The sequence below is a fragment of the Chrysemys picta genome, chromosome 6 (assembly GCF_011386835.1).
Source record: "Chrysemys picta bellii isolate R12L10 chromosome 6, ASM1138683v2, whole genome shotgun sequence".
NCBI lineage: Eukaryota > Metazoa > Chordata > Testudines > Emydidae > Chrysemys > Chrysemys picta.
The window spans coordinates 89,261,644-89,283,259 of NC_088796.1; the positions used below are offsets into that span (position 1 = coordinate 89,261,644).

The 21,616-nt window shown below is 40.1% G+C and overlaps 1 protein-coding gene and 1 long non-coding RNA gene across 7 annotated transcripts in view; both read right to left on the bottom strand.

Annotated features, from left to right (window-relative positions):
* NAA35 (N-alpha-acetyltransferase 35, NatC auxiliary subunit) overlaps positions 1-21,399 on the bottom strand; it is a 39,254-nt gene extending 17,855 nt beyond the window's left edge. Inside the window, exons 1-12 of one of the 6 annotated variants that reach the window (XM_005304309.5) lie at positions 21,058-21,399; positions 19,460-19,593; positions 16,777-16,810; positions 15,003-15,117; positions 12,974-13,048; positions 11,676-11,843; positions 10,767-10,833; positions 9,041-9,084; positions 8,273-8,323; positions 7,629-7,712; positions 5,491-5,605; positions 1,128-1,306 (exon numbers count right to left, since the gene is read on the bottom strand). In XM_005304309.5, coding sequence (XP_005304366.1) covers positions 1,128-1,306; positions 5,491-5,605; positions 7,629-7,712; positions 8,273-8,323; positions 9,041-9,084; positions 10,767-10,833; positions 11,676-11,843; positions 12,974-13,048; positions 15,003-15,117; positions 16,777-16,810; positions 19,460-19,583 — 1,056 coding nt within the window. In that variant the 5' untranslated portion in view covers positions 19,584-19,593; positions 21,058-21,399. Of the gene's footprint in view, positions 1-1,127; positions 1,307-5,490; positions 5,606-7,628; positions 7,713-8,272; positions 8,324-9,040; positions 9,085-10,766; positions 10,834-11,675; positions 11,844-12,973; positions 13,049-15,002; positions 15,118-16,776; positions 16,811-19,459; positions 19,594-20,542; positions 20,750-20,961 lie in introns of those variants that run through there. The other 5 variants (XM_024101156.3, XM_005304310.5, XM_042854549.2 and 2 more) reach the window with 5 other exon arrangements.
* Positions 11,909-12,298, bottom strand: LOC135984377 (uncharacterized). The gene is made up of 2 exons (XR_010602320.1): positions 12,168-12,298; positions 11,909-12,121 (listed from the first exon to the last, which is right to left on the bottom strand). It is a non-coding gene; the product is annotated as an uncharacterized LOC135984377 (long non-coding RNA).
* Positions 21,400-21,616: the final 217 nt, after the last annotated feature.

Here is a 21,616-nt window from a genome sequence, read left to right on the forward strand (position 1 = left end):
TCGGTGGCTTGCCCCGCTCCGTGCATGCTGTGGCTCTGCACAGCTCCTGGGAAGCAGCTGGCATGTGCCGCCATCCCCCTCCCCCCCCCACCCCAGCTCCTATGCATAGGGGAAAACAGGGGGTGCCACATGCTGCTCCTGCACCAAGCCCGCCCCCCGCAGCTCCCATTGGCCATGGTTCCCGGCCAATGGGAGCTGTGGGGGCAGTGCCTGTGGACAGGACAGTGCACAGTGCCGCCTGGCCACATCTCCGCATAAGGGGGGGGGGGGGAGGAGATGGACATGCCGCTGCTTCTGGGAGATGCTTGAGATAAGCATTGCCCAGAGCCTGCACCCTTGTGCCCCCCCAACCTCCTGCCCCAGCCCTGATCTCCCTCCCGCCCTCCGAACCCCTCGATCCCAGTCTGGAGCCCCCTCTTGTACCCAAAACCCCTCATCCAGGCCCCACACCAGAGCCTGCACCCCCAGACGGAGAGCTCACCCCCCACCCTGATTCCCCCTCCCGCCCTCCAAACCCCCTCGGTCCCAGCCTGGAGCATCCTCCTGCATCCCAAACCCCTCACCCCACCGCACCAGCCCGGAGCCCCCTCCCACACCCTGAACTCCTAATTTCTGGCTCCATCCCAGAGCCTGCCCCCCCCCAGCCAGGGCCCTCACCTCCTCCCACACCCCATCCCCAATTTTGTGAGCATTCTTGGCCCGCCATACAATTTCCATACCCAGATGTGGCTCTCAGGCCAAAGTTTGCCCATCCCTGCTGTAAGGACTATATTGTGTTCTGCTGCATAGATGCAGCTTTCTTTCCAATTAGAACAGGAAAACAACTTAGTTAGCCCCACTCTGCTCCATCACTATCTGTAATTATGATTTTAGCAAGATATGGAAAGCAAAGGAATAGGAGAGGGAAAAAAAAGATATTTGCTAAAAGTACTAAGTAGCAGGAAGAAATGTAATTTCAAACTTCTAAGAAGGTATTACTAAGGAGGGAAAAACTGAAGTTTGAAACATACAACCTGTTCTTTGAACAATAACAAACATATATATGAAATCATTACTTTTTTGAAAGAGCTAGATAATAAACTCTTATCTCTATTTACATAAAGATAATAAGCAGTATTCACACTCACCAGTATACAGTGCAAATTAGTTAAATTGACCACTTCACATACAGTTTTTATTCGGTCTATAAGTTTCGAAAAATAGTTGACCATTTCTTCCCTTTTAATTATTTTTGCATATCGAGGAAAAGTTGGAGGGAGCAACCTCTGGTTAACAAGGGGCTCAAAACCCATCATAATAGGATGATCTTTAAAAAAAAAAGACAGAAGAAGAAAGATTTTATGTGATTTGGGTTTTCTGAACTTTTTTTAAACTTCCATGTATAAAACAAACCATTCTTCATTTATCCAAATTAAGTATCTTCAAAGGCATGCTGGTTATGAAAGGAAGCTATTCCAAAAATTAAAGGTACATTTTTCTCTTGTAAATTAAACTGACAATTACATTTAGATTACTAGCTATACTAATTACTCAATTATTACAACTATCATAAGAGTCATTATTTAAAAATGCACACTAGTTAAAAGTTCTTACTTTTCTACAAGCTAGTTGCATAGTCTGAACATCGTCCCATATCTTAGGGCAGGTCTACACTAGATGCGCTACCTTGGCGCAGCTGCATATAGTGCCAGTGTGGAGTGCACTTAGGTCACTGTAACTTGCGTCGCTCAGGAGGGTGTCTTTTTCACACCACTGAATGACGTAAGTTAGATCGACTTAAGTGGTAGTGTAGACCTGCCTTTAGTGCACTTAATAAAATGATCTCATCCTCAGGGTCCTGCCCACTCCTGGATCTGCTAACCCCCGTCACAGGAAATAGAAACATTTCAACTATATCCCTTTACACATGGGAGGGGTGTCCTCACATGGGTAGGGGAACACAACGGGGCCTTTATGTAATCCAAATGATTCACGTTCTTCGTTTAATCATCTACTTTGTACTATGTCAAGCTAAGTAATGGCGTTTGGCAGAAATGCAAATCTGCTCCTCGTATTACTAAATAGCAAATGTTTGCAAGTCTCTATAATGCTGGAGTCATATGATAGACTCCTTCAAAGCTCAAGGTTTGTTTAAAAAAAAAAGTGATCAAGCCTCCCATTATCTAAATATTTAATTAACATTTCTCTCATGAGGCAAAAACAAGTTTTCAAAACCTTTCCTCTTTTCAGAAATCTAACTAAGACATCTGTCAGAATTCAACAGAGAACTGGAAAAGTAATATTACTTTATGGCTAAGGGAGGTTGTTGTTTTTTAAAGTTGAATTCAAATTACAGTATACATCTGCATAGACAACTGAGTAAAGAAGCAAAACAAAGCACATAAAATATATAGTTATTGCATATTTTGGGAAGCAGGTCTGCTGTAAATGGTCAAGATATCAATTCTAGGTGTTTCAGCTTGCCAACATGAATGTAAAAAAAGAATCAATTGCTTAGAATAAATTAAGAGAATAATCTTATAACATGCAGGAAGGAACAAAAACGCACTATTTTTTAATCAACTGAGTTGGTGAAATACATGGATCAGAGATTTTGGTCTCAGTTACTGGATATCATAATGAAGTATGCGTAAACTGTGTTCAATGGTTGGCTCAGATTTAACCAGGATTAGTAGTGCCTGACATTCATTACCCTCTGTGGACTGGTTGGTGGCTTACATAATGAGTTATTGGTCTCAGTCCACTTCTTTTGGACATAATATACATCACACAAAAACAATCAACCACCACCCAACTAGCACCCTTTTCCATTAGGCTCAGCAGTGAGGCTTAGTATTAAATGGAATCCATGCTACCATCTCACTTTTGCAAATGGTCCCCCCTGCCCATGACAAAGCTGTGTGGCAGTATGAGGAATCTTATAGTCCTATATTCCATGTCCATAGTGTACTAATTGCTAGTCAGTTCATGAACTGAATTGATTTATACAAATTAACGTTTAAAAAAAAAAAATCAAGGAATTAAGTTTTTAAAAGAGCAGAGCAGTGAGTGTAGATATTTAAAGACTTTATATCATTGTATTGTTTTCTACTCTATTCCCATAGGTGGTTCTTCAGCTTTACAAGGATTACAAATAAGTTCCTTCTACAGTTTTCCTGTAAAGTCTGTCTAACTGCAGGTCTACACTACGGCTGGGATCGACACTCTGAGATTGATCCACTGGCGGTCGATTTAGCAGATCTAGTGAAGACCTGCCAAATCGACAGCAGATCGCTCTCCAGTCAATCCTTGTACTCTATCCTGATGAGAAGAGTAAGGCAAGTCGACAGGAGAGTATCTCCCGTTGATTTCTCCGCGGTGTAGACCCCTCGGTAACTCGACCTAAGGTACGTTGACTCCAGCTACGTTATTCATGTAGTTGGAGTTGCGTAGTGTAGGTCAACTTACCACATTAGTGTAGACATAGCGTAAGACTCTCTATAGTGAATTTCTCTTATTGTCACACAAGCAGAAACATCATTTAAAATTATATCCATTAAGAATTGCATCAGAAAAAATAAATTTATCGAACAGCGGATATTTAAAACCTTACTAATGGCAATCCTTATTTTCTACACATTAAAAATGTAAAATGTTTTTTCCTGCAATTTTATGAACACCCTATATGGATTCCAGCATTTCTCCCCAACTCAACATTAAATCAAGAGAGGTCTTCTTACTTAGTACTGGTGCTATTGTACTTATTAGAATATTTGTCTCTGCCAAGGAATAAATAGCCATACAATGTGGCTATTTAAGCACCCTGAATTATAACAAATTAGAAGCGATCAACATAATGACATTTTGTTTAGTGACAGTTTAAACCCTTATCTTCCTCTCTCTCTTGAAAAATAAAAATTGGTATAGACTTGCTTGGCAGCAGATCTGTGTTGAGCTCTTGTATTGAGCCAAAGCTACCAAAAAGGCAAATGTATACTATGCTGCCTCCCCCGTACTTTTATATTTTTTTTTAAACAGCATTTTGGCCTGGATACATTTCCATCAGAGATTTATTTAATATAGTAATTTATTTAAATAATAAACACACTTATGGGCTCTAGGCACCCTAACTCATACTTTGTAGTACAACAAAATTCCAGCAGTATTAAAATAGAAATTCAAACAGGATCTCAGCCACTATAAAAACTCCTTTCTACTTTGTCCTCCTCTTGGGAAGCAAACACTCAATCCTCTCCAAAAACATGTCCTTAGCAGCACACCCGAAAGGAAATTTGTTGTGTAGCTGTAGCTGTGTAAAAGCTATTACCTCACCCATCTTGTCTCTCTGAAAGGAAATTTAGCTATTTTGGAATAGGAGGAGCTAGTTCCAGAGTCTCTGAATCCTCATAGAGAATGCCATGTCACAATCCACTGCCATCTTTTTCATAACAAAGAGGATCCATCTTATCTGACAAGGGAGGGAGGTGATCCCTCAGGTAATTATTTAGTTGTGCTACAACAGAAGTAGGAAGGTTTAGTCTTGTGGTCAAGGCAAGCGCTTGGACACCTGAGAATCTGGGTTCAGTTCCTAGCTCTGCCAGACTTCTTATGTAACCTGATAAGGCTTCAACTGGAGTACTGTGTCCAGTTCTGGGTGCCACATTTCAGGAAAGATGTGGACAAATTGGAGAAAGTCCAGAGAAGAGCAACAAAAACGATTAAAGGTCTAGAAAACATGACCTATGAGGGAAGATTGAAAAAATAGAGTTAGTTTAGTTTGGAGAAGAGAAGACTGAGGGGGGACATGATAACGGTCTTCAACTACATAAAAGGTTGTTATAAAGAGGACAATGATAAATGGTTCTCCTTAACCACTGAAAACAGGACAAGAAGTAATGGACATAAATTGCAGCAAGGGAGAAGTAGGTTAGACGTTAGGAAAACTTCCTAACTGTAAGGCTATTTAAGCACTGGAACAAATTATCTATGGAGGTCGTGGAATCTCCATCATTGGAGGTTTTTAAGAATAGGTTAGACAAACAGCTGTCAGGAATGGTCTAGATAATACTTAGTCCTCCTGCCACAGTGCAGGGGACTGGAGTAGATGACCTATTGAGGTCCCTTCCAGTCCTACATTTCTAGGATTCTCTGATAGTTAACAGTGCCTCAGAAATAGCTGATTCTTGGTACAGAGCCGCTGAGAGAAAAAACAGCTGACAAGAATTCGCTGCCCACAAGGACTTAGACCCAGGACAAGCTGGTCACCGCAGGGCAGGGGTTGAAAATAAATCTCGACCCAGGGTCCAGCCATGCCAGACCACCACAAACAAACCAGATTTTTACAGGAACGCCAGAGTACATGGAAAGGCTGCAGTATGGGTCCCAAGCAGGAAAGGACTTTGGATGGGAAAGAGACTCTGAAACTGCTTGAGTGTGGCCCTAGAGAAGGCCCAGCCTATCACAAGGACACTATGTTCCAGGCAGGAGAGAACTACTAACCCTGATGCTTACCTCCTTTTGTAGTATCATTCTGAGCCTGGATACCATGATGCAATGAGTTGTGGATGGCAGAAAGCAGGTCAGCTGCTTGAGTCATTAGCTTCTGAGCTTCTGCAACTGCACTTGTCTGGAAAATATAACAAAACATTTTCACATGCTTCATGACCTACGTCTGTACGAAAGCAAATTTTGTAACCTTCCCAAGAATTGGAACCCAGATATATGGGATTTTTTTTTTTTTTTTAATAGAACACACTACATTTTTGATCCAATAGGTTTTAATGCATCTGTCCAATGTATAGCTTGTACAACCTCTAGATAACCCTTAATCAGTTAGACTTCAGTGATAAGCTAGTATGTGTCAGAAGCAAATTTTCTACCTTCTGAGTTTTGTCAGTTTATAAGGGAAGCACTCTTGCAACAGAGATAGTTTCTCTTGGTGGAAATATATCCCTCTCATTAGAAAATAAGGAGTCCTTAAATGTTCTATGTTAATGGATGCTTAAGTACCATAAAATTGCTTCAAAACGTTAGAAAATCCTGATGCCAAATTGCTGATTAGAAGGTAATGATTTATAGTCTACTGAAATACACAATGTTCTGACATTTTAGATCTGCACCTATTTTATTAGTATTATTGAGCATGTGTTTAAACTGCTTGCTGGGAACATAAATGTTCAGTTTTAAAAATCTAGGTTAACTGTCCTTGATGCAAGATAAGTATTACAGGTAAAATTTAAATATGCTGTTTTAGAAGAGATTTATAAAAACTCAACAGACAGAAAAATAGTCTGATAAAAACTTAACCAGGCCAGAAACTGATATTAACAAAAAACAGTGCAAGATAAATATCCACTTTCTGTAGCTTTGCCTTAACAACAACGAGGAGTCCGGTGACACCTTAAAAGACTAACAGATTTATTTGGGCATAAGCTTTCGTGGGCTAAAACCCACTGTAATTTTCACTCCATGCATCTGAAGAAGTGAGTTTTTTCCCCCCACAAAAGCTTATGCCCTTAGTCTTTAAGGTGCCACCGGACTCCTCGTTGGTTTTGTGGATACAGACTAACACGGCTACCCCTCTAATACTTGGCACAATGCCTTAACACAGAGCTGCTACAGGCTGCAAAGCAGATCCCAAATGCAATCAATCAATCTTGACCATGAACTAAATGAAGAATTTAAAGTGAGAAATATTTGACCACACGTAAAATGAATGGCCCAGTTTGTGAGCAGTCACCCATAACAGTTCTGAAGATCAGGATTTGGTTGTGGAACACAAACACATCTATCTATCGCAGCCCTGACATAAGAGCTAACGCTATTATTTATACTGCTGCTAATTAAATTCAGAGTGCTATTTCCTCCTTAATGCTCTATCCTCCTCTGCATCTAAAATACTTGCACCTGATTTTCACTGAGTTTAAGGCCCTTTTATGCTGTTCAGGGTGTAGCTGCTGCAGGTAAGTACTTAAGCAGGGAACTCCAGGACAGCCTGTAAGAGCTAGTTACCTCCCTCCACTGTACAAAGTAACAAAAACAGACAAATCTGAGGGAAATAAAAACAACTCTTAGTCTCATCCAGCCTACCCCAATACTATCTCTCAGCCCTAAAAAGGGTCATTTTCCATCCCACCCCATGGAAATTTCATGCTCATGAGCTGGTAGACTGGTGTACAGCCCTGACCTCTTCCTCTCCCAACGACCAGTGAAGCCTGAATAGAAATTCAGAACCTCAAAAAGGGAAAATTCATCATGATTTCCCACACAAAAATTATTGCTAGTCACCTGTTAATGACAGTCCTCCTGGAAACCCTATCTTTCAGGTTCCATTTGCTTAAAGAGAATTTTCCAGGTTCATCAATAGGTTGAGTTGGTTTGTTTTGTTATTACCTGATCAACAACATATTTCTGTGCAAGACCCTATAACTTCCTAAGAACTAAGTGAGGAACATATTGGTGCTGGTGGATAGCGGGCTGCTACTCTTCAGAGTTCACCCATGCCCCCAAGTTGATGATGCAGGGAGGTGAGCTACTGGAGTAAGATTCTCTAGGACAATTTTTTGCCCTCCAAAATGAAAACAAACAAATAAAACCCCAAACATTTCACAGGATCACAGAGTAAGTGCAGAAATATTGAGTATTTGTACCTCTTTTTTGGTGAAGGCGATAAGAACTGTCAGTAGTACACGGGTAAACTTCACTCTGCTGAATACTGCTAAGCACTGCTGATGCTACAACAAAATAAAAAGTACCAAAAATGAGAAAAAAGTACCCAAAAACAGTGCCAACCCTTCAAAAAAAAATTTAGCATTTATTTAATTAAAAACAAGATTTTATAAACTGCTCTTATCGACATACTATCTATTTTGAGAGTAGAAAGTATCTGCTTTCCAACTCTATTTGCAACTTTTTTGGCCTACTTATTTTCAAAGTAATTTCTGTTTCTGAAGTAGTGAACTGATGACATTATGGCACCAATAGTCTCCAACCTCCTTCCAACAGAAGAGAAAAACACAAACACACCTTGTGAGAGACCAGGAAGTTTGGTTGGACAGCTACTTCTTAAGTTGGTACCATTGATTCAAACTTAACGTTTTAAGTGCTACCACAAAAGTAATAACTATGCAGCTATTACAGCGAAGTGAATTCTTCCTTATTGTCTTGATGATCTATGTTAAAACATGTTTTCCTATTTTAGGACAAATTCTAGAAATTAGTTATTGAAAACATTCATCTAAGTAATATGAACTATTTCATACAGTCCACCAAAAAATTGTAAAAAGTTCATTACTTCAAGTTCAACTTCTGGATCTCTCTCTTCTCCTTGTCGACTTCGAGTGCTCTAAAATTGAAGGAGTTAGAAACACAACGTATTAATAAAATTGCAAAAGTGATGCCATTGTTTAGAAAATAACTTCGATATAGAGGTAAAAACATTAAATTTGTTTGGATATTTCTGATATCAGGTAAGATTAACATCAATTCTAATCTGAGGTTAGAAGGCATCTCAAGTTGACTTGTAACTATCTTTATAGGTATTTATATGACCCATCTTGCCATATGATCTGCGCAATCCACAATCATTAATAGAGCCTATCTTGACATCCCTCCCTTCCATGAGTAGAGAAACAGTATCCCCCCATTCACAGCTAGCAAACTGAGGCACAGGATAGACTGAGTGACTTTCTACAGTCACACAGTAATTTTGTAGTTGAAACAGGAATTAAATCCAGGTTACCAAGTCTCAGTCCAGTCTAGTAGACCAGACCTCCTTCACCAGACTATCCTTTCTATTCCTACTTGAAAACCTACAAACCTTGTCTGTACTAGCTAACAACATTCTGAATCCTGCTGTAGACAGTCTGATAGTGTCTTAAGCAAAAACGGGCATACAAAAAAAATTCAATTCTCCTCCACAGGACTATTACTGGGGGGTGGGGGAACTAATGTTTCTTAAATACTAATAATATGTTTACATAACTTGTCTAAAAGGAAACCATATTATTTGAAGTCTATTTAACATATAACAGAAAAAAGTAGGAAGCTAAAGAAAAACTACCTTTACTCTTCGTTGCATGTCATCTTCTACATCTTTTAGCATGCCTGGAAAAGTCACATTTTTAAAAAACCATCTATTATTCTGATTAAACTCAGATGCACACATGCAACATAGAGGATGAGGAGAGTCGTGAGCTTAATTCAAAATCTGAAGTATTTAAAGCACCTATTGGCCAAAGGTCATCACCAAAGAAGCTCTACTGGTGACATCAAGGGCTAGCTACCTGCGAGAAGTCTAACTCCTACCCTCAGCTGTTAAGGGGATGATGCTAGAATGCTTATTAAAGTGCTGTTCCTGAACCCATGGCTCCATCTTTTGTATCAGTCTCTGACTAATAAATGTTTGACAAATCTGAGCCTACCCATTCTCTGTCTCCAGCTGTTCCAAAGAAGAAACTCTCTCTACCTTTCGTCTCAGTGTCTAATTTTTTGGACACAGAGGACAATTTGCCAAAAGCAAATGCAATTTCAGAAATCACTGTTGTCAAATTGCAAAATTTAACACATTGCTACTGTGTCTAAGAATATGTATTTTTTTAGGAACTGGACCAACAGTTAGGTAACATATACATCAGAGGCATTCAGAGGCTGGAAATATTTACAGAAAAACAAATTCGTGAACTCCAGAGATCTACAAGTGTACAAAAAATCCTTATGTAAATGAAGGATTTAAGATGTTCAGAGCTGCAGGTTTCAAACTCCAAAAGTCTCCCCTTAACTACAGTACAACAGATGTGCACGGAAGTTAGGAGGGAGCAGATGCACAATTGAGATTGGGTGATATTAACTGTGTATTTCCACAATGTCTGTTTGTTAGAAGTTAACTAAATAATTTTGCACGTTTGGAGAAGACTAATGTTCTCTTAAGAGTTTTAATTTCCACTTAAGTTACTGTCAAAACAAGAGTTTGACTTCTCAATCTTACCACTGCATTAAAGCTAGTTCCATGCATGAAAATTATTGATTTGTTGTGATTAAGAATGTTTCTTTACAAATGGAGCTTTGCAACATAACATGAAGCTATTTGGCTTGACAAAGGTTAAATCTGGAACTCAGCCAATCTTAAATTCTAGGCATCTCAGAGTTTTCAGATTGATCCGAAACTAAGAAGTTTTCCTAATGCCTTAAATTTTCTCAATTTCTCTATATCAACGGTTCTCAAACTATTGGTTTAGTTTTGCTGGGACCCATGGCTGAAGCTGAAGCCTGAGCTCCACCTCCACCCAGGGTGGCGGGGCTTTGGCTCTGGTCTCCTCTCCCCCCACCTGGGGCAGCGAAGCTTGGCTCCATCCCTCTCCCTCTCCTCCCCTCCACTCGTCATATAGTAACTTTGTTGTCAGAAGGTGGTTGCAGTGCAATGAAGTTTGAGAACCCCTGTTCTACATATAGGCCAACTGAAAGAACAGCAAAAATAATGCACATACATGCAAAATTCTGACATGAAATGCCCACAGCTTTAAAACTACCTCGCCATTTTTCATTCAAAATTTATTTACGTTAATCACAATCAGATTTTACAAACAAGCCAAATTAGAAGATTCCAGTTCAAGCATTTTTTAAATTTAAATTATGCATATTGAAAATTTCTGACCAGAATATATGGGAAGAAAATAATGTACGTAATAATGGAAATGGCTCATATTTTATTCACATTTTAAAATGGATCTCTGAACTGAAAGCACGAAAATGTCAGGACTTTTCTTTTTCCCCAAAGTTCTGAATTTTACCTGTAACTCGAAGATCTGTCACACTATTAGCCATTTTAAACCCATAGGTCATGGACTGAAAATCTTCCTAAATGTGAAATGGAACAATTAGGTGCTTTCACCAAAAACAGCAATAATAATTACACTTAGCAGCAATAACTACATACAATAACATACAGCAGCAATAACTACACTTTACACTTTTTTCTAAATTTCTGCACCCAATGCAAAATTGCAGGTCTAGTCTTACACAGCAACCAATCGGAACTTCAGGAGGCTGGTTTAATATTTGTGGTACAGATTCCTACAAGCTAGTTCAGTTTTTAATATATAGTATATTAATAATATTTTTCTATAGTACTTTCCATCCATAAATCTCAAAGCACTTTAAAAAGTACTGAAGCCATTAACAGATTGGAAAATAATCACAGAGCAGAGAAGAGGACAAGATCTCCTGACTCCTAGTACAATACTGGGGAAGGGGAGGGAGAGAGGAAGGGTGCGGAGTGTAGCACATTGCCTCTTTATCCTGGCCAGAAAATTCAAAGCTAAACAAAAAAATCCTAATGATCAAATACACCTGGTTTCAATAGCAGGCAATAAGACCTATCTCCATCCCCGCATTAATAATTTTCTACTGACCTATGCCATCTTTTCTGTTCATATATAGGCTGTTTATGAATAAAAGCATTCTTATTTGCTCTCTCATGTATTCTACAAAATAGAAAGCAAATAATGAATTCAAGAAAAAGTTTAAGAGAAATTAGGTGACCAGTGATATTTTGTTCAAGAAAACTAACCTCTCTCCCAGACCATTCTACAATAATGTAGTCAAACTTCACTCTTCAAGCCATTTTTTTATTTCTGTAAAGCACCATGTGTAAGTATGGTGCTATACATATTGTAATCACAGGTCATACTGAAACATACCTCTTCAAAAACTGCAGCTTTATTTACTTTTTCTCTGGCAATATCACAGATTTTTAGGATCCCCAGAGCAAAAGCCTTCATGGCAGGATCTTCTATGAAGTCTGGATTATGTATATATAGGCAAGTAAACACTGTTTGTGCCAAGGAATGACCTTCCAACCATGTTATCTAGAAAGAAAATAAAAGTACATACTTTATTTCTGAGTCTGCAATTTTTTTAATATTCCCATTCCTTTTCTATTTTATCCTGTCTAAATCAGTCCTCAAAGAGATTTCATAACGTGCCAACCTTCCATCCAGCAAAAAGGACCAAATGAGGATATCTGACACCCATCAACATCTCTTCATCTGTTGGCTAAGGAGGTAGAGGTGGGGGACCAAAGAAAGGAAAGGGGACACAAACTAGAGTATTATGCACCACTTTACTTGAACAAGTAACAAGCTACCTCTACAAAGTTAAACAAGCTACCTCTACAAAGTTAAACAAGCTACCTCTACAAAGCTCCTAGTCCAAGGAGTATGGAAGTAAGCTTCTCACTGGACATGAATTACATACTATACATGTATTCCTCTAATGTTGTTCCATTACACAAGTAGTCACAATTGTAGTTTGCTGCTAAAATATATTAGTAATCTACAATTTCAAGTCTAAACATAGCTTCCTTTCCATGACCTCCTGGTAGAACATGAAACTCATGTAAATGAGAACAGAGAGAAAGCTTCAATAATCTAGGCACATCCTTCAATATCTTCACAGAATATTAAATACAGTAGAGTTTTGGTTTAAAACATGTCCTATGTACCTTTAAAAATTATTTTGTGGCATTTAGCACATACATGTTTACACATTCAATTAAAAATAAATTTACACATCTCCTTTACCATATATCTTTATAACCTCTTATGCATATAAAAATCTGTATTGTAGAGAAGTCAGTGAAAATATATAGAATTTGATCAGATTTCTAATTTAAATAAGATTCTATAATCTCTCTCTAGTACATTGTAGTCAAAATCCCAGATTTTTTTTTTTTTTAAACTAATGGGTCTTTTAGATCACAAGGTTTCTTGAGACCCTGATTACTGAACTCCAACTACTAACTGTATCAGCACCAGTTGTATCACTCCAACTACTAATTGTTACAGGAAATTTAAACATACAGTATGTAAATGTGTCTACTCAATGGATCAATATACCTAAAATCCTTCCTTACCAAGAAAACCTACATCTTTTTCATAATCACTTAAACTCCAGTTTTGAAAGTATTAAAACAGCATTAAAAGGAGCAAATTCTTACCAAGCAGCAAAAACAAGTATCCATTATCCCTATCAGCTGAGGTAAAGATAGATCTTTAATTTTAATGATGCCATCCTTAAAGAAAAAAAAAACATGAAAGTGACAGATTATACAAACAATAGATATGTCATTCTTTGCACAGCAGAAAGGGAATTTTAAAGAATACAATATTAATTTAATTTTAAAAGTTAATCAACTACGATATTTGTATTTGGTTGGTTTTACTAATCAGCTTCATGACTAGGGCCTACCAAATTCACAGCCATGAAAAACAGGTCACGGACCGTGAAATCTGGTCTCCCCCCGTGAAATCTGGTCTTGTGTGTACTCTTTCATACTATAGGATAAAAGTATATACACATGTACACTGCGTTTCTCAAACTGGGGCTCCCAATCCAAAAGGGGGTCTCAAGCCTATTGTAAAGGGGCCGAAGTATTGCCACCCTTACTTCTGTGCTGCCTTCAGAGCTGGGTGGCCAGAGAGAGGCAGCTGCTGGCCAGGCACCCAGGTCTGAATGCAGTGCCGCTGCCAGCAGCAGCACAGAAGTAAGTGTTGCATAGTATGGTATTGCCACCCTTACTTCTGCGCTACTGCTGCTGTTGGCACTGCCTTCAGAGCTGGGTGGCCGGAGAACAGTGGCTGCTGGCTGGGAATCCAGCTCTGAAGGCTGCGCTGCTCCTGGTGGCGATGTTGCCTTCAGAGCTCGGCACCCATCCAGCAGCTGCTGTCCTTCAGCTACCCAGTTCTGAGAGCAATTCAGAAGTAACGGTGGCAATACCATGACCTCCCCGCACACACACAATAGTTTTGCAATCCCCTTTTGGGTCAGGACCCCCAGTTTCAGAAATGCTGACTTAAGGGTTTTACATTTGTATTTTGCCATTTTTCAATAAATATTCATGCTTTGTTACAACTCTGAAATTTGAGATTTAAACATCTGAAATAATGAAATTCAAGATTTTTAAAATACTATGACCATGAAATTTACAAAAATGGACTGTGAATTTGGTAGGGCCCTATTCATGACTGTGGTAACCACACCTTTGGAATTCTGAAGATTTTTGCAGTAGATACCATGGTGATGAGCACATTACAAAAACTCACACTGATAGGTAGAAATAGACAAATATATCTCAGCAGTTTCATTCTAGCATCATTAAGCAGCCTGTAAAAGTTATAAAACTGGTTAAACTAACATTCAAAAATATATACCATAGATGCAAACACTGGATTAATAACCAAGGTCCAGTTTTACAAGAAACTTCATGTGTGCAAATGCCTGCAGAGAGCACCATAGACTGCAGGATCAAAGCCTAAAAGAGGATACCTTACCAGTTAGGAAGCCATTTGTTCGATGCACCCAAATCCATGTTTTGAAAAAAATCAAGAAGGTATTCTTAGAGATGCTTCTCTTTTGACTCTTTCAAAATGTTTGTTTTTCTTATCTAACTATGGTGACTGGATACCTCAAGATGGATGCAGAATCTTTCAATTTTACTTCATCAGTTCAATTTGAGGACATCAGTAGTGAAAGATCATCATCAGACTGCTGCTCCATGGCCTTTGTTAAATTACTTGGCCTCTGTCCAGTTCCTAGTGAACAGGAATCCACATTATCAAATCCAGTGTCAATTTACAATATTAGTAGAGAGACCAAGTACTAAATGGACAAGGAGACTGAAATATCCTTTCAGCAGAAAGGACTAGAGAATCTAATAAATCTTCATCTCAGAAGCATACATTTGGGAAGCATGGGGAAACTTATATTGCAGTTATCTGTATTGTACTTATTCTGTAGATGAATAGGGCTTCAAATTCTAAAGCATGTTATTTCTTCTGAAAATATCTGAAGGGAAAATATCATAATACAAGTTCTCTATTAAATGTTGAAATATTCAGTTTACATAGGTCACTAAAGTGATTGTTGAAATTAATTATAGCTATGATTTATTAAAACTCTGCTTTTTTTTTTAAACGCATTAAGAGCCAATAAAAAGGAGAAAAAGGAAGGAAGGAAGAGACACCAACCTTGATAGCTTGCTCAAAGTTAAGAACCTTTCGATTAACTTGGTTTCCAATCATGCCAGCATCCATCTTGGGATCCATCATTTCAATAGCAGACATGGCTTCAAAAAGACCAAAACTAAGGACAACAATGAAAAGCAAACAAACACTAAGTCTACAATCATTTAATTTGCACAAAGCAATGGATTTCCACACACTATCATCAGGCATCAGTATCAAAAACTACTAAATACCGAGACACTGACAAGTGATGTGTTTTGAGCTTGCCATTTGTCAACACACTGGCAAAGACTGTCAAGAGTAACTAGTGATGTTAGGTGCCCAACCTCAGCAACCTTGTAAGTACCCAATTTTTATGGAGCCTCAAGTCCTCTTGAAAATCCTGGGCTTTATTTTAAACTGAAGAGCACTTCTTTAGCCAAATATCCAATTACTAAGTATCTGTGCCTATGTGTATGTATCTTCACACACACACACACACACACACCTCTTAGAGACCAAAAATTATGCATATCGGATAGCTTTAACTGATTTTAACTAAAACAAACTGGTCTTGATTATGCCACAACCAGAGAAAACATTTACGTTTTCACCCCAACAAACAAGAAATACAGAACTCAAGTTTTAAGCCTCAGTTTTGTTTTTAAACAGTTTTATAAAAATCATGCAGAAACAATCCAGTTTCTGACACTATAATCTGTTGCTGTCATAATGGTTCATACAGCTAATGAACGTGTAAGATAACATTCAGGTTAAAGCCGGTGTATGGAAAACAACAGACAAGGCCTCGACTTTGGCATATAAACTATTCAGCTAGCCTGGTGCAGTGTTGAGAAAGTAGAAGCCACAAAAAATACTGCTGCAAAATGTAGGCTGATTCACGAAAGCATCCTTATTCAGGAAGGCATTTAAGCAGCTGCTTAATTCCTACTGACTTTAATGATTTGATATATAATTTTTGTACAAAAATATTATTTTTGAAGCATCTGATATACATTTTGTTATCTAATAATGTTATCTTTGTTAACATGGCATTAACACCTGAAAAATATTTTTCTGACAAGTTAAAAATACTCAGATGGTTAAAACAGTTTCATGGAAGTGATTTTGACATCAATGGACTCTAAGAACATGTTCAAGTGCTTTGCTGAATCCAAACCTTATTCCTGTCACCCTTACACTATATATTACCCGTTTCAGAGTAGCAGCCGTGTTAGTCTGTATCCGCAAAAAGAACAGGAGTACTTGTGGCACCTTAGAGACTAATAAATTTGTTAGTCTCTAAGGTGCCACAAGTACTCCTGTTCTTTTTATATATTACCCATTATTTATCCTAAAATGACAGTGACATTTTAAATGATAGATTTCATTATTCTAAGGAAACAAAGGAGTGAGAGCAGCAGAATAAAGACAACTTAAAAAAAAAAAAAAATCAGACTTTAACAAACACAGAATTGCTAAGTAAGGTCCATGGGAAGAAAATCTAAGGGAAGGAGTACTTCAGAAGAGCTGTCAGTTTCTCAAGGAGACAATATTAAAGGCACAACTGCAAACTATTCTGATGCAAAGGAAAAATAGGAAGACTAGTAAGAGGCCAATATGACTCCATCAGGAGCTCTTTAATGACCAGAAAATCAAAAAGTACACCTACAAAAAGGACAAGTACAAAAAGATAGCATATAAGGACAAAATCAGAAAGGCTAAGTATCTTGTTGGTCACTAAATACCAATACATATTACTCCCATTTCAAAAATTATATCCCTGTTGCATACTTACAGCTTGTCATGAAGCAGTTCTCCCAACTTCAGTTCTAAAAGGAACACAACAGGACAAATCATTAATTTGGATATAACTCTAAAGCAGCTCATCACGATATTTAACCAGCTTGCTCAACTGGCTAAACAGCCTTTACACTACAAGAAGAACAAGATACAGAAGAAAGGCATGCATTGTTGCTCTACCTTTGGATGTATATTATGATGCTGAAGGCAAAATAGAATACCAAATGTGATAGCATGACCCAAAGATCTCCTAATGCAACTGGCAGAGGACACAGGGATAGATGGGTCCCCTGGATTCACCAAAAGATCATCATGTAAGGTCGCTAATGAAAGCCTATATCACACAGGTCATCATAATCATTGTGAGAAATATGTATAGAAAAAACAAGAGGACTTAGGTACATATGTTGAAAATCATGTCTCTAGGCCTTGCAGCTAAAGGCAGGATACTCGAAGGTAGTGTGCCTAGAGACAAACCTCCCCAGACAGGAGAGAACATCTCCCTGGTGAACCATTGTGTATCTCACAGTAGAAATCTATTAGCACACAGAGGCAAATGCTAATGAAGATCTGGCAGAGACTCCAGAAGGAAACTAACAAGAGGTGGAAAACAGTGCGAGAGCAATGGGAAAATCCTGTTTTCAGGTGAAGGTCAAAGGTCTGTCTATCTGTGGGAGCAGAGAGGCATTCTGGCATCTTTCAATCTGTGAAAACAGGTTGCCAGTAAGACTGATTTTATGAAAAGGGGATCTCAGCCATCCTTAACTGAAAATGCTGGGAATCTTGTAAGCTGGTGCACGCTATTCCTTTGGAAGCATAGATTCTGACAGTTCTGTGAATGTTCAGTGGAACTGGAGCTGGGCACTTGCAGGACTTGGGGGTTGGTGCGTGGCTCTAGTCTAACCTGTACAGAGACAGCGAGGCCTGTGGAGTCTTGGAGGATAGTGCTTCGTGTTGCCAGAGGCTGATGGAATCAGGGAGCTGAACTACAGAAGGCACAGACAAGACTTCCACACACTAAGGACAGGTGGTAGCGAGGTGCCTCAGAACCAGGGTGCCCCTGGGAAGTGCCAAAGACAGATATGGCAATTTCCTGCAATATCCTCATAAAACCTTATTGAATTAAGTTTAAGTAACTTTGGGATCCATTTCATTAAATGCAAAGTTCATATAGAATTGTGGTCAGGATTGTATGTTACCTCTCCAGGGAACAGATGTGATGGGAGATCTGGGAGTCCAAAGGACTATACTGAAAATGTGCCAGACAAAAATGGACTGTGAGGACAGTAAGTGCATTTCCATGGAAACTCCTAAGGAGAGGTTAATGTAGATTCCTACCTTGGGTTATGCAAAAACCCATACACCCTGAAGAGAGGGTGATTGCTGATTATCTGTTCCCAGAGGTGGAGATCAAAGGCCTGAGCTATATAAAGAAACAGGCTGATCTGTTGGTTAGGAGTCAGACATTATGAACTTGTAATCATGGAGAAAACCCAGTTGTGGGTTTTCAAAGACTGACCTACTAGAGCCTGAGGGTGGAATTGGGGTGACTTCTGGTAAGCTTTTTAGCATGCATATAGGTTCTTTTATTATTTTTAATATGTTTTCATTGTAATGGTTTTACCTTAAAAATAAATGTGCTTGCTTAGAAAGAACTGGTGGTAACTTGTAACTGCTGGCAATTACACTGTTCATAGCCATTGGAGAGACAGCAAAGCACCGATGCTGGCCTGTTTAGGCAGTCTAGCTTGCTGGGAATACATCAGTGTAAATCAGGGAGCTGTGCAGCCCCTAACATCCCAATCAGGAGGGAAAGAGACAGAGGTCTCCTCCCAAGAGAAGCGATGGCTGAGAGTACCCTTGGTGGACTAAAAGAGGGAATACAGGCACAGTTACCATGAAATGTGACACCAACTGCTCAGTGCCATCACCCAAGGCACCCCCTTCGTGCCATTCCAACAATTCAAAGGGAACTTAAAATTGCTCTAAGACAGCATCTGAGGAGCCCCCTTATAGATTAGTATAAGGAAATCCTCAGTTGATGCATGCAAAATAATGTGTGTAATATACTGGTGGAAAGTTATTTTTGATTTAATGTTGCAACAAGGGTCAGTTTAAAAATTATGCACAAGGCAAATTAACACTGAGTAGCAATCTTAACAGTAACTGAAGGTATTAATTTTTCTCCCAATAACCTAAAAGTATTACCTCTCATGAGAAACTTATCAGTTTTGATTCAAGTGCAGAAATGAATAAAAATCAGCATTGGACAGTCAATTTCTAGGATACAGGGCTGTGTTCAATCTAGATAAATTTGGCAGTTCCAGAAAAACAGGAGGCAGGTCCAGTATGTATAAACAAGATTTCCCATCAAGAGAAGGATGGGGGAAAAAATGATTAACAACAGAACGAGAAAAACCATAAGGAGGAAAGCAGCCTGAAACAAGGAAGGAGGTTTATATCTTCTGAAGAGGGTTGCTAATCTCATGGACCCCAATCCTACTATAATCTTGACACAGGCAGACTCCTGAATCTGCATACTTCCAATAAAGTCAATGGAGTCTACCCGTACTGAGCTCATTGCAGGAGTGGAGCCTTAGACTAGAAGGCAACTTCAAGAATTATGTTTGGTCTTCTTAAAAATTTGAATCCTTAAGAGTCTGAGAAGTACAACTTACCTCTACAGGCCTCTTCAAATTCCTGGGTAATATCAATCCAGTTTGTATTACCCTTTTCCATCTTGTCAGGTATATTGAGCTCCCATCCTGAATCATCATCTTCTACTGAAGCTTTCATAACCATAATATTGCACCTATAAATACAAATCATAGATCAAGAATAAACTATAGAAAGTATTTAATGGGAGCCAATGCTTATCTTGCATAAAGAAAAAAAATGAACTAGTCAGATGTAAATTGAAAAGGCAACACTGAAGGTTCACCAGCCCATAATTTGACAACCCCTTTAAAAAGGATGTTATGTCTTTCAACATTTCCCCTGAATAGATTTTACTATATAAACTCAAAAACCAGGACTGCAAAATGTTAATAACACCACTCCTCGACTGGACAACCATTAATAAAGTTACATAATCAACCTGAAAGACAATCAAATTTTTAAAAAAGCTTAAAGGAATTTTGGGTATTAAAAATATCTCTCTCTCTCTCTCTGTCTTCCATTGCTATGCGAAAAACCCAAAACAAGAAGAATCTGTGAAATTGACTACACACGGAACAGAGTCAGGTGTACAAAGTAAGTCATTCTTGCAGTAATAGTAATCTTAATGCAACTTGCAAGCACATTCAGACTCAAATATTATTTTTAAACTGTGTGTCATAAAAGGTAACCTATAAAGAATAAATTATTAGTCTTGTGCCTGAGAAGGCCTGTAGGTTTCCTCCTCACCCCCTTGCTTGTTTTACTATAGATATATCAGCAATGTCAAGCTTAGTCTTTCCTGGTTTTGCTGGAGTTCCTCTGAGAGTTATGGATGATTCTCAGCACTAACAACCCTCAGTTAAAAGCAATGTTGGAAATTTAGCGAAGACTTCCCGTAAATAATGTTAGTCACTGAAGAACCAAAATTAAAGAGTTTTAAAACAGATAGTTTAAAAGCCCCTTCCCCTTCTGATTGCTCAGCCTTCACTCTCCTAGCTCTGGTGATGTCACCATTTCACTAGTTCTCTAATGATCATGGGGGGCAGAGAACAGTGCAGGGGGGGGGGGCGGGGGACTGTTAAAATAAATAAAAGAAACCAGACCTTCCTTACAGAAGCGAAGAGAAGATAAAGAGGCCAACTATTTTTCCCTTCGCTGGTCACCTGTGACGCCAGCTCCAAGCTGCTGCTGTTCCCAACGGGAGGAGACCACACGGGGTAGCACTGCCGGGGGCGGGGGATGAACGCAGGAGCCTCCGCCGGCACCACAGTGACCCTGCCCTGGCCATGGCCACACCGCGCGGGCGGCTCGCAGGCCAAGCCCCGCAGCAACCGCGGCACGGGACAGCGGCTGGCCTGGCGGGGGCCTCGCACGGTGCCATCACGGGGCTCCCCAGCAGGCAGCGCCCGGCTTGCGAGGGACTCCGTGCCACACACGCGCCCAAGCCCGGCCCAGCCCACGAGTGGGCCCTCCCACTCCGGACAGGGCAAGGCCCTGCCCCGCACCCGCGTTACTTCCGCACCACCGCATCGCGCCTGCAGCCATTCAGCCGCTCCGCGAGCCCAACGGCCGGGCGCAGGGTCTCAACCGCCAGCGCCCGGGCAGGGCGGGGCTTCACCTCTAGGGGCCGCGCTGGTCCCTGTGCCGGTCACGCCCCGGTCACCTCACCGTACCCGCTACCTCCGTGTCGCGCAGCAACGAGCCCAGCCACCCTCTTCGTTCGGAGCGCGGCCCTGCCGCTGCGCATGCGCAAAATCACCCCGAGCCCCCGGCAGGGCTGCATTACACGAGCTGGTTCTCACGCATGCGTACACACGCCTCCACCTCCCAGCAGGAGCGGGGTGGAGGGGCGTCCTGCGCATGCTCATGCGCAAACCTTATAAGCTGCGGCAGGGGAGCTTAGTTTACTCAGTATCGCGCGGAAGAAGGCTCAGTCAGCAGGGACTGTGTATCCGAATGTGGGGGAGACGCATGAAGAACGGGGCCCGAGAGGGGTTGTGTGGCTACGGGAGAAGGGGGGAGGAGTTGGGCTCCTGCACGGTGCGGTCTGGCTTAGACCCAGCAGCATGTCCCCATCTTCCTGCTTTATTAGAAGCCCCAGGATGAAGAGCGCACGGGTCACTTGCTGCTTTCAATCAGAGTAGATGGTAGATTCTCTGTCATTTGGAAGTCTTTAA